This window comes from Neofelis nebulosa, chromosome 2 (genome assembly GCF_028018385.1).
Source record: "Neofelis nebulosa isolate mNeoNeb1 chromosome 2, mNeoNeb1.pri, whole genome shotgun sequence".
Lineage (NCBI taxonomy): Eukaryota > Metazoa > Chordata > Mammalia > Carnivora > Felidae > Neofelis > Neofelis nebulosa.
Genome location: NC_080783.1, coordinates 164,105,921 through 164,118,575, shown reverse-complemented (window position 1 = coordinate 164,118,575; position 12,655 = coordinate 164,105,921). Strand labels below are relative to the sequence as shown.

Genomic DNA, 12,655 nt, shown 5'->3' with positions numbered 1-12,655 from the left:
CACATTTTCATCTTTAAAAAAAATTAGGGTGGGGCGCCTGGGTGGCTCAGTCGGCTAAGCGTCCGACTTCAGCTCAGGTCATGATCTCGCCGTCTGTGAGTTCGAGCCCCGCATCGGGCTCTGTGCTGACAGCTCAGAGCCTGCAGCCTGTTTCGGATTCTGTGTCTCCCTCTCTCTCTGACCCTCCCCTGTTCATGCTCTGTCTCTGTCTCAAAGATAAATAAACGCTAAAAAAAAAAAATTAAATTAAATTAAAAAAAAAAATTAGGGTTAACAAGAAAAAAGAAAAGTTCCTCTGACATTTTGTCCTTCTATTTGTGACTCCATGAAAATTCAAGAAAATAATAGTGACGTAATATTAATAGCGGTAGCTAACATTTGATTGATTTATAGTTTGCCAGGCCTAAGCACCTGACATATATTAACTCATTTAATCTTTAATAAACTTTCTAAAATAATGTGCTTTCTGATCGTTCAGAGTCCTCCTGGTATTTTGAACCCATTCCCAGGCAGTCCTTAGTTGTGGCATTTTGAACAGTCCTCTTGAGGCTCACCAAAGCTTGGGTTTTAGATCCAAAACATGTCTGGGTACTAACATTGCACATAGAGTCCTAGTGTTTATTTAACTCGGTGATCTAAGTTATCAATCTGCTTATTTCCTTCTGGAAAATCAGCCCTGTATTTGAGTTTCCAACTACATAACTCTCATTTTTCACTTACAAAGCATGAAAACTAACAGCTGATATTTAAAGTGATATTAAAAGCTCATTTATACATGGGATCTTTCTAACCTTGAATTAGAACCCGGACTGCGATTCGGAACATCTTGAAGCCTGTTTTTTGGAAACAGACCCAGATACAAGGCCAGACTTCATCTAGCTATTCCTTTTCCCTGCTTTTTACTCTGCTGCAGAAAACTAGGGTTCACTGGGGCCAATGGAAAAGATTTTACTTTCCTGGATTTCCTGCTACTTTATGAGCACAGTACCTTGATCCCCCTTCATGACAACTCTTCCCAGTTATTCTCCTCCCGGGATCTCTCAGGAACCCAGCTTTCCTATTCTCTCCCCGTCGTGCATCGGTCCCATGGGAATCTCTGTTCTTTAGTTCTGCCATCCCTGGGCAGGAAGGATTAGGCTCTGCTTTACCTTCCCCGTCCTTAATTCAGACAGGTTTTCTTAGATGCCAAGGTCAACAGCAAACACTATCTCTCAGCTCTGCTCTCCATGTCCCAAGCTGCAGCCCCCTCATACTCCCCTGGTTAGATTTTCCTTCTTTCACAGTGTTCCCTTTTAAACTTATTTTCTGATAAATCTCTCAGCCTTCCATGTGGTGAATACCAAACTGCAGTAAAACCTAACCTCTGTTGCTAATACTGCCATTCTGACCTCCTTCCGGAACTCTACTCTTTTGTGTCTAAATATATGATCAATGTTTCCCTTGCACACTTTGCCATGGCCTCAAACTCCATTTTCATTTCCATTTTTCATTAATTGTATCACAGTTTGATTCTTGTTTCTTATACCCATGTTCAATGAGATGCCAAATTTATAGATTCTACCCTAAAATTTTTCTCCTTTTTTAATCCATTTCCCCTCAAGTTTCCTGGCACTGTCCTAGCAGATAGCCTGACTTAGTCTTTCCACTTTTGAGAGCGAAAGCTCACATATGGCTACAAGAACCCAATTAAGCCAGAGTTAATACTATAATAAGAATGAGAGATTCAGCATTTCTGGAGATGCTAATTTAGGATTAAATGTTATTTCTACCAGTATTTTTAGAATGAATTAAGTTAATCCTGATAGGAATCTGAATGAGAAGTTAGGTTTTGCAGTGAAGAACAAAATTATGTCAGGAGGTGATATAGCAATAATTTCAAGGGGAAAATGTTCATTATTTTAGCATAATCAGTGAAATGCCAGCTCAAATCTATGGAAGCAATTGTAATCTTATTATTTCAGTGAAGTATTGAGAAAAATAATGAGAAGAAATAATATGGTATCAAATCATTCAGCCCTGGCTGTGTGGCCTCAGTCACTTAGCTGGTCTCTCTGAGATATAACTCTTTCATTTATAAAATAACAGGATTAGCTTAGATCATGCTTGCTCTCACTCTCACTTTTTCTCTCTCTCATTCCCTCTCTCTGTCTCTCCAGAAAAGTTCTGTTTAAATGTTTCACATACTGAACTATCTCTCTTCATTTTGAAGAAAGGAATCTATGAACTAACCCCACATCCTATCAAGCCCCTCCACATTAGTTTAATCTTATGGTTGCTTCTTATGCTAAAGCCTAAGATCTCAACTCACTGGTATTTTTATTTTTAAATTCTCATTAAAATGATTACATACCTGGATCATATAAAATCTCTTTTCCCTGCATCGATTGTTGAAAAATTTACTTGAAAGAGCCAATTGTTCATGTGTCTAAGGCTGGAGAGAACCCCAGCCTTGAGACAAGACATTGATTGTGGCCCTTCACTAATCACATTCTTGCCAGATGTGACTACCAGGGAAACTTCTCATGTACCTCAGAGAAACAACTTCTCTGGAAATTTAACCTCTCTCTTTTCCTTCCACTGAGCTACTCTAGCACATTATTTATCTCTTCTGATATTAATTCAATTCAGCAACTGCTGAGTCCTTACTACAGGTAAGGCATTTTCTACATTGTTTTTAGTTGTGTCCATGGCTAAATTCCCCTTCCATATAGTCATATCTTTGATGGGAGCGTCCCTGTGTCATCTCTTTCTTACTTCCTATCCCCAGCGCCAAGCACAACGCCTTGGGCACAGTTAACACGTAAAGATTGATGTTTGATTGAAAAAATGGTAGAAACAGAGCAACCTTTTTTGAAGAACTTTTGGTAAAAGTATCACTAAAAATTAACAGCTATGATTAATTTGCTATCTGGGTTCTGTGTCACTTATGCCCTTAAAATTGATATATATATATATATATATATTTTTTTTTTTTTTTTTTTTTTTTTTTTGAAGAGCCAGCCACAATCCCTCCCTGCCCAGTTGCTATGTCTCAAAGCTACAGCCTCAGCTCTCTCCATTTCTATTCTTTGCCTGGAGAATAGGGAACAAGTCAGATTCAAAACCTCAACTCTATGTCCCCCCATTCCCAACACAGACCAGGCAAAGTACTGGGCTGGGGTGTATATGGGTAGATTTACTCTGCCTCCTCTTTCTGTACAGTCAGTATAAGAACACAGCCTGTGGTAAGCACCAGGAGGCTCAAAATTGACATTATTTTGAGACTAGTAGTTGCTAAAACCAGGAACGGTGAAGTCTAATGGTGGACAATATACCATTGATGGCCTCCAAATTCCGAAACATTCGTTTTCCCTGAAACACCAAGATATTTAAATTTCAAACAATGCTCTGAAAATTCTTGGTGGGTTTGAGTTCATTCCAATTCCAGGTTCTGAGTCTTCTGATAGAGGAAATCTGAGCACTCACAAAGTTATTAACAATATTTAACATGCAAGGACTCCATGGTTAAAGTTAAATTTAGAGGCACCTGGCTGGCTCATTCCGTAGAACACGTGATTCTTGATCTGAGGGTTGTGAGTTCCAACCCCATATTGGACATGGAGCTTACTTAAGATAAGTAAATAAATAAATAAAGTTAAATTTAATTCACAATTAAGGTATGCCTTTTGGTCAAACTGAAGCATTAAGGTGGTTAGATTATTCCTCAAAAATAAACATACCTTTCACCCAAGTTTGCTATTTTCCTCATGTCAGATACAGATTGAGAATAAAAAGAATGTACCATATGCTGTGCTCTCTCTATTCCACATCACCGTCTAACCAGAAATAACATCACACAGAACCCAGTTGTCTGCTTTTAACTATAACTTAAAGCAAGAAATTTGGGCTGTGTAACAAACCCAAAGTTCTACCCAATTACTGTTTCCTGCCACTGCAACAGCCAATGCCAACCTTGATAGGCATTTCAATTAACTAAATGTTATTATACATATTAAAGGAGATATAGATAGATGATAGGTACAGATATATATATATATATATATATATATATATATATATATATATAAATAGAGAGAGAGAGAGAGAGAGAGAGAGAGAGATGAAAAGAGTAAGGAAAGAGAGAATGAGGGAAGGAAGGAGGGAGGGAGGGAGAGAGAGGGAGATTCTTTAATTCAAAATAAATTTAAACTTCTAGTGATATGGGTTTTCATGGATTTACATTTTTGTGTCCTAGTATTTTCCTTATTTGTTAGATGTACTTTGGTTTAAAAAAATGCAATATTTTAAGACTTTCTTTTTTATCACATCATTGGCCAACCAATTTTAACAAACTAGTGATAACATATATTGTGTCCCACGATTTTCATCTATGATATAAAGACTATCCAGTAATGCTAGAAAGCTGCTGTTTTCAATCTTACTTATTTTTTTAAGTGTTATTTATTTATTTTGAGAGGGAGAGAGAGAAGATGAGCAGGGGAGAGGCAGAGAGAGAGAGGAGAAAGAGAATCCCAAGCAGGCTCACTGCTGTCAGCGCAGAGCCAACATGGGGCTCCATTTCAGAACTGTGAGATAGATCATAACCTGAGCTGAAATCAAAAGTGGGAGGCTTACCCAACTGAGCCATCCAGGTACCCCCTCTTATAAATTTTAAAAAGTCAAAAGCAGTGATCTTGAGTGGTTATGTGAAATATTAATCATATTTTAAGAAAGCATTTAAAAAATAAAACAAAAAAGGCAATGGATTCCCAAAATTAATTTCAGCAAATTGAAAATTGAAAAACTCAACCAATTAACTGGCTCTATTGTCCATATTTTGCCAAGTAGTCAATTTGGCTGACTCTTCCAAATCAGTGGCGTCCCAGCCTATAAGGAAAACAGTTACATAATTGTTACCTATTAAGTTTCCAAGATTTATTCCTACCAAATTCCAGTAAGATTGGGTTTTATTTTGTCCGTCATGACAGTGAAGGTTTATGGGATCCACTTTTGTATATATTAATAATAAAAATCATTCCAATCAAGAGAATCTGTAATTTAATGTAGAGAAGAAAAATTAAAAAAAGAAAAAAGAACCATGAGCAGTCACTGCAGAAAATTTTTGAAATGTTAAATAATAGTCAGTTGGAATCCCAAAATTGAAACCTTAGGCTAATTATGTTTACAGTGGACTTGTGGGGGCGGCCTGGGTGGCTCAGTAAGTTAAGCATCTGACTCTTGATTTCGACTTAGGTCATGATCTCAGCGTTCAGAGGATAGAGCCCCACATTGGGCTACACACTGACAGTGTGGAGCCCCTGCTTGGGATTCTGTCTCTCCCTCTCTCTGCCCCTCCCCCACTCTTGCACACTCCTTCAAAATAAATAAATAAACTTTCAAAAATGGATTTTGAATGCATAGATTGATGATTCTTAACTAGAAGATGGCAAGCATCTTCACTGTTACTAATGTCAATGTGCTTTACCTCTGAGGGATCGATCTCTTAGGTATATTAGATGGCATCCTTGAGAACCACTGGTATAAATAATGAATATACTTGCATTTAGCAATGGGAGAAATAAAAATGATCTCTTTCGTATAAAAATGCATAAACTAAGAACTTTTCAGTAAGGCAAAATAAGATTTAATAATACTATAAGTGCACAATCGTGTGTCATGAGTGAAATATTCGACCTTGCTGATGGATTTATTCTATCAGAAATTAAATGGCAAGAAGGCAATGGTCCTGTGGGCACTTCCAAAACATCTCAACTAAGCTCCTGCAAAAAACAAGCAAATCAAAAGAACAACCACAGAACAAGTACCATATTTCAAACACATCTAGCTCTTATTCACCAGTGTATCTCCATGATTAGCACAGTGGCCAGGACAGTCCCAGATAGGACATACTGGATGCTTCATAAATGTATTTGTTGAATTAATAAATTGAGTCAATCTGGATGAAATTAATTCGTTGTTTCCATAGTTACAATTCTGTGAATTTTAAAAACTGATAACTTGTGTTTGCTCAATACTCCCTTGACTCTTATGATGAGAAACAATGGTGAAGTGACATACAAGTATCTTGCATTGATTGCCCTGTTTTATTTGTGTGTTTACAGGCAAATGGACATAGTTTTGTACATATGGAACATGAAAAAGCTGTATTACTACTGAAGAGTTTCCAGAACACAGTAGACCTAGTTATTCAACGTGAGCTTACTGTCTAAATATTTTTTATAAATAGTGAAGATACGTCTAGCCAGACCTAATGTTCAAAAAAAAAAAAAATTTATACATAGAAACAAATTTTGCCAATTGCTGGACCAATGGCAAACATTAGTGCCAAATGTATAATACTATATGTTAGCACTGATCATCCTTAAAAATGTTAACTATATAAATATGATGTTCATGTGGTTATGTATTAGTTTTAATTGTCAGCCTCTGGCTGTGCATTGGTGCAGTTCTGTTTTTGTTTTTGGTTTGTTTTTTTAATCAAATAAGTTTCTTCTCGAAGTGGATTTCATATAATTTCAGAGCACGGAAGCACATACAAGCTCTTTACGAATTCTGCTCTCCATCAGAAACACTGCCTCAAAGTTGTATATGCCTTTATATAGAAAATACAAATATAAAGAATTGTAATTCCCATAAAATATTTCTAGCACAGGTATATGTTGGCATATATACAAAAAGAATATAGAGAAAAATAATATTTTCATAAACTAAACATCTCGGATTGAGAAAGAAACTATATCTTAAAATAAGACTTTACTATATTGAATCTTTTTCAATAAAAATTACATGATAATGCCTTATGAAAGTAACTGTACATATGGTATAAAGTGTTTATATTTGGTTCCATATTCATTTGCTAAATTCTCATAACACAGAGTGAAATATTTCATAAATTAGCCATTTATCTCTGGGACCTGAATAAAAATAGGACAAACTAATTTGTTCAATGCCTTTAGCTAATTACAATACACACAGAGTTAAGATACAGACTAAAGGTCATTATAGATAAATCTTTTTCACCACAAATTTAAGCAGTGAATGATGGGTGGCAGGAAAGATATTGCTTTATTTCTTTCAAATTTATGTTGATTATAAAATGTAGCCCCTGTGATTTCTTTACTTGTAAATGTGGAATTTATTTGTGTGTTGCTTTATCTAATTTGCTACTTTTAAATCATTTTAAATGAGTTTTGGAGATTGATAAAATTTATCATTAAGAAAGACTGTTGTTAGAAAGTTATGGTGGATGATTAAAAAACTTTAGTATTTAAATATGAAACTGCAAATATAATTTCTCAGAGCTGTGGTCTACCTGTAATATTAATTTCAGTGCCTGTTTTTGTGGGCAAAAATAGAGAAAATACTTTTTTTCCAAAAAAGTTTCAAAGTATATAAAATCCTGAGTCTGTCTTACTGGAGAGAAAGACAAGCATAGTTAATATAGAATTAGTTATTTTTTACATTAGAATTGTTTTCCTCTATAAATGATCAAAATTCATTTTATAATCCTTTAAAAATATTTCTTTTATATATTAGTCATTAATTTGATTAAAATGTTCATTTGAAATTCCAGAATAATTTCCCAGAGTTGGTTGTATGCATGTTCCCCCTCATAGTTCCACATTATATATATATTACATATATATAATGAATTTAGTTTATATGCTAGCGTTTCAAGTACTCTATAAGGATTTTCACAATAGTATCACATATTGATGTCACCAAAGCTCTGAGAGTAATATTTGTAAGTTAACTGTTTTATGGGGACATTGAAAATACTGTATTTTTGTAGGGTCTATTAAAATGAGTGTCACTTATTAGAAGTACAGTGGTATTTTTTGGCAATAGAATTTGTCACTTGAAGGCAAATGATACTTCACTTTATAGATGATGCACTAATTTTGATGTTGCTTTATGTCAGGGTGACATTATACCATGATTTTATAGGGTTTGACATTTAGCAAATGATTAAATGATTGGCCTATTTAATATGTTTCCCAGAAGTAACTTTTAAATGCATTTTAATATATTGACAGTTTCTGATGAGAAATGTCTTTCAGAGCCTAATTTTCTTTGTCAAACACTCACACCAAACCATGGTACCACTGTTTCCAGCTCCTAGTATAGAATGATCGTCATGAATCAAGATAGATGCCCCCCACCCCGCCACTGGCCTCACAAGATCATGTAAAGGAAAAACAAACTCATGGGTATAGTTTGGTGGCAATGAAGCATCTCAAGTCATCCCATCAGTTTTGTTTAATCTTTAACAGGAGAGGTGAGAGAAGATCCAGATAGAGGACTTCCCAAGTCTCTTCTTATGCCAGGTTTCCACATCAAACCCAGGGTTTCAGGAGATGCTTCTGAGGCACAAAGCTGAGAGGATCGTAGTAAACACCTCTGCCACTCCTGATGTGACAACGTTGTCCCGGGCCAATGCTTTAATCCTTCCTCTTCCATAGGAAGTGAGAAAAAGTGAAAAGGGATCCCTGACCAAATGGAAAAGAAATGTGATGTGCCAAAGCACCTCATTGTCACTTGTACTGCCATGCTGCATACTGAGAAAAGGCAGGTAATAATGAAAAGAAGCATTTTTTTTTTAGATTGAATAAAATCACTAATTACTTAAGGGGGTTAAAAAATCTAATTTATTCCATACGTGACCAAAACCAATAATACATTAATTTGAGTATTGACTTTTTTTGGAATAACTGCTTTTGCTGCCTGAATTTAGAATCTGGTTTGTATTAACCGCCCCTCACCAACCCCACTCCTCCCCCAAAAAGTTAAAGGTGTGCCTTTAAAAAAAGACGATTGACAACAACAAAGGAGTGGAATTCATGATGACTCCAATAGACTCACCTCTTGGTCTTTGATTTTTATTGAGATCTTTTTCCTGAGGCAGCTGTCTATATCTGGTGGATCAGTAAGACACAATGAAGGGGAATGAGAAGGATCAGAGGTGCAAAGAACAAGCACTGAAAAATACTGGTAGAATTCCTACAGATTTGCAAGCCAAATAGACATTAGTGGACAACTTTTAAAAACCAACTTACATGGCTTATAATACATTGTCACAAAATCTCCCTTATGATAATTTCCACCTTCAGACATAAGTCATCTAGGCATAGTAATTTCAAAATATGAGTGGATTTTTGGCAAGGAATACTCAAAATCAGTATAACATGCTAATATTTACATCGTGCTGATTTATCACTCAGTGAAACCTGTAAAATACATGCGTCCCCGTTAATTAGAACTGTTAATTATATAAACATCTAACAATCCCAGTCACTTCCAGGTCTTCCATTGGGTTACCACTTTCAATATGAAAAAGGCAGTTTTAAAGAGAGGATGACAAATCAACATTAATTTGTTTTTAATCCTAAAGATGGCTGCACACATATTACTAATAAAATTGCTTGCTTAAAAAGTAGTACTGAAATATATTTCACCAGGTGAACTGAAGAGAAAGTGTACTCAGATGAAAGAAAATGAAGAAATTAGATTTATACATTCAAATATTAAGTGAAAAGTATTTGAATTTGCCAAAATGACTAGATGAAGGAAGCCAGAAAAAAACATTTTACTATAAATCATAAAAATCTATTTAATATCTTCACCAAAATTTAAATATTTAGAAAACATAGTGTGTTTCCTAACCTGTCTTTTCATTGGCTGTTAATGCCGTCCTCAGTCAATTTCTGCCCCTCATTGGCACACAGATCAAGAATGTCTACTCTGATGGAGACACTGTTATCAAGAGGCAACAATACAACATAACCAGATAAACCACCATGTCGGCATGTTGGTACAAGACTATTACTCTAAGCCTTTGGTGAATTCAATCAGACAATATGTTTGACTGACTCCTGATATACTGACCAAATAGCAGGTTTATTAAAACACTAGGTCAGTAAAAAGTTATGCAAATAATGAAATTCAATAAGTTAGGAAGATGGGTCCTTTACGTAGTATCAAGAAGAGCAGGGTTGAGTTTCCAGTAAAATTCCTCTCACAGCAATGCTAAATCTTTGTGAGGCTCAATAAAATGTTCAAACACTGGGTTGGTGATGTGCCCTCTCTTATGGTTGTAGTTATCTGGTCATCTGGTTATTGGGGGGAAATCTTCAGATGTGAGATCACCTGCATGAACCTTTCTTCCCAAGCAATACAACTGCTTTCCACTAAGAAAAGCATCTTGCCTTGGCCCAGAATGTTTCCCCATAACTCAGTAAGACCATCACCTAAGTATACATTATAGAAAGATAATAGAACATGGGCTGTGGAAAAAAGGATGTGCATAGAAAGCGTGTGGGTTAATATTATAGGAGATCCTGGGTGTCAGCTCTCCAATGCAGCCTTTCAGCTTCATTTGATCTAAACATTTCAGAGAATGTATTTTCTGAAACATCCCACTCTACAAAAGTCAAAGCAGATGCAGTCAAGTTTTCTAGTTATATTTGGAAACTTTCGGGGTCATTTCTGTTTCTAGTATGTAAAACTGACCTCTCTTCATTGCTGCTATTGCTGCTATAGATTCATCCCTCTAACTCCCCATGATGTTCCAAAGGCAGTGGCCGGCTGCTTCCATCCTGTTGACACAAGACTAAGAGGGCCCCTTAAAGTTCTAATTGCAGACACTTGAGTATCTACTGATGGTTCCAGCTTCCAGCTTGGGAAGAACTTTCTTGGGTGATCAAGGAACCTGGATTAGTAGCATTAACCAAGGTGCAAAGGTGGAACACTTCTGTCTCTGACAACAAACTGTGTGTTCAAGAGCAAGGGTGACAATGCCTTAATAGAACCGTGTTTCCACTTCTGTTTTTTAAGTGTTGAATTTTACCATATTGAGGACTCTCTCTAAGCCTGCCAGCTGATTGCTAGTGGGACAGGTTCCAATCTTCCTCACCTCTGACACTCTTTGCAAGAGAATGGTTTGGAAACATTCTCTTGTGAGGATATAGATTGCAAGCCTTCTATTTTGGAGAAGCCAGAGATTTCTGATGTTTGATTAAAAGGAATAAATGAAAATCTAGGAATATTGACTCCCCTGGACTTTTAACAATGTGATTGTCATAATCTTCCCAAAGAGCAGTTCCAGGGGAAGTAAAGAGAGAAAACTGAAAGGGAAGGGAAATAATACGCTGGTTCCAGCTTTAGAAGCATTACTTCATCTGCTAGTTTCCCTTGTTGGATTTTGTTGTAGGACAGTAAGCTCACACTTGGTAACAACTCACTGAGCACTAAGCAAGATAAGAAATGGAACTGGATGTAAGACAGGCACAGATAAGGATATCTCTGAAGCTGTACCAGTATCTCCCCAAATTATGCTACAAAACACTTTTTTTTTTTGCCTAATATTATTAATTGCAGTACCTAAAGAGTGGAAGATTATGAAATCCTGACAGTGTTTATGTAAAACGCACTGAAATCCTGTGACTCTTAATAGTCTGGTATCAGAACCAATGTAGGCCTGACCCAAAGAAAAAGCCATGGGTCAAATTTTTACAAATATTATTTTCAAACCTACCATAATTTTCAATGAGTGTGGGAACGAGTGTTGAGTAAAAGTTAAATAAGTGATCCAATCTTTCTCTAGTTTGAAAGGTATATATATATATATATATATATACACTTAAACTATCACTGTTGCACAATTGTATTATTTGTGGTAGTTTTTTTCCCCCCATCTTTAACATGTGTAAGCAGTGTATAGTCAGGTATCTCTATACCTGGAGTAAAATATCTTACACAGACTTATTTTCATCAGGAAAATCCATATTTCCTCCACAGGAAAGCAATTATTATAGCTGAATCTCAGAAGTTTAAGGTATGTCATTCAAAATTCAAAATATGGGCATTTTATTGGAGAATATAATGAAAACATTAAGTGCAATGTTTACAACTATTTGTGGAGCATCAACTATAGACCAGGCTCTGCAAGGGATACAACATGGTCTTCTCTGCACAGAGTCTCACAACCAAGTGGGAAGATGAGAGAGCTTCCAGAAAAAAAGACAGTACAAGGCAATGTGGTGAGTCCCTTTGTCCCTGCCCTCAACCTGTGTATAGCAAAAGGAAGTAGCATCTTTATCTAGTCAAATCTCTCTTGGGTTTGAGCATGGTTGTTCCATTTGGAGCTACACATAGGTCTCCCTACAGGGTCTTATGGCCTTTGGGAGGCCATTATCAATGTTTGCCAAGATTTAGGGCAAGATTTGATAGGCTAGAAGTGACAAGAGAAGAGACCTTATTGGACAAGATAAGTAGCAACCAGAGTCCCTTGAATCCGTGGAAGAGAATTTTGCCAGTTTGTTCGTTCTAAAGAAGAGAGAGAACATAGTGAAAGATGGTGCTCCTCAACAGCACTGTGTCTATAGGCCCCTGACATGTTCGGGGAAGGAGATGGAAGCCAGTACTTTAAAAGACAAGGACTGTTGGATTGAAGAGTTTCTTCTGTGTTGTGTCCCCAAAGGGTTGCTCCTATGACCACTGCCTCTTACCGACTATTGGGGAGCATGGGAGTCCTGATTATCCAATGTTAGAATGATACACTCAGAAATGCAATGAAGTGAATATTCATTCAGCAGCTGCATTTCCTGTTTGTTTACTTCACTTCCTTCAGTGGGGTGAGGGACATTTTCGCTGAAGG

At 36.4% G+C, this 12,655-nt stretch overlaps 1 protein-coding gene and 1 non-coding gene across 9 annotated transcripts in view; one reads left to right on the top strand and one right to left on the bottom strand.

Annotated features, from left to right (window-relative positions):
• Positions 1-10,065, top strand: part of LRRC7 (leucine rich repeat containing 7) — a 560,700-nt gene extending 550,635 nt beyond the window's left edge. For 7 of the 8 annotated variants that reach the window (XM_058717001.1, XM_058717002.1, XM_058717000.1 and 4 more), the window contains one exon: positions 6,102-10,065. In XM_058717001.1, coding sequence (XP_058572984.1) covers positions 6,102-6,209 — 108 coding nt within the window. In that variant the 3' untranslated portion in view covers positions 6,210-10,065. The remainder of the gene's footprint in view (positions 1-6,101) is intronic. The other variant, XM_058716999.1, reaches the window with a different exon arrangement.
• LOC131505906 (small nucleolar RNA SNORA51) lies at positions 3,112-3,241 on the bottom strand. Its single transcript, XR_009258658.1, has one exon. It is a non-coding gene; the product is annotated as a small nucleolar RNA SNORA51 (small nucleolar RNA).
• Positions 10,066-12,655: the final 2,590 nt, after the last annotated feature.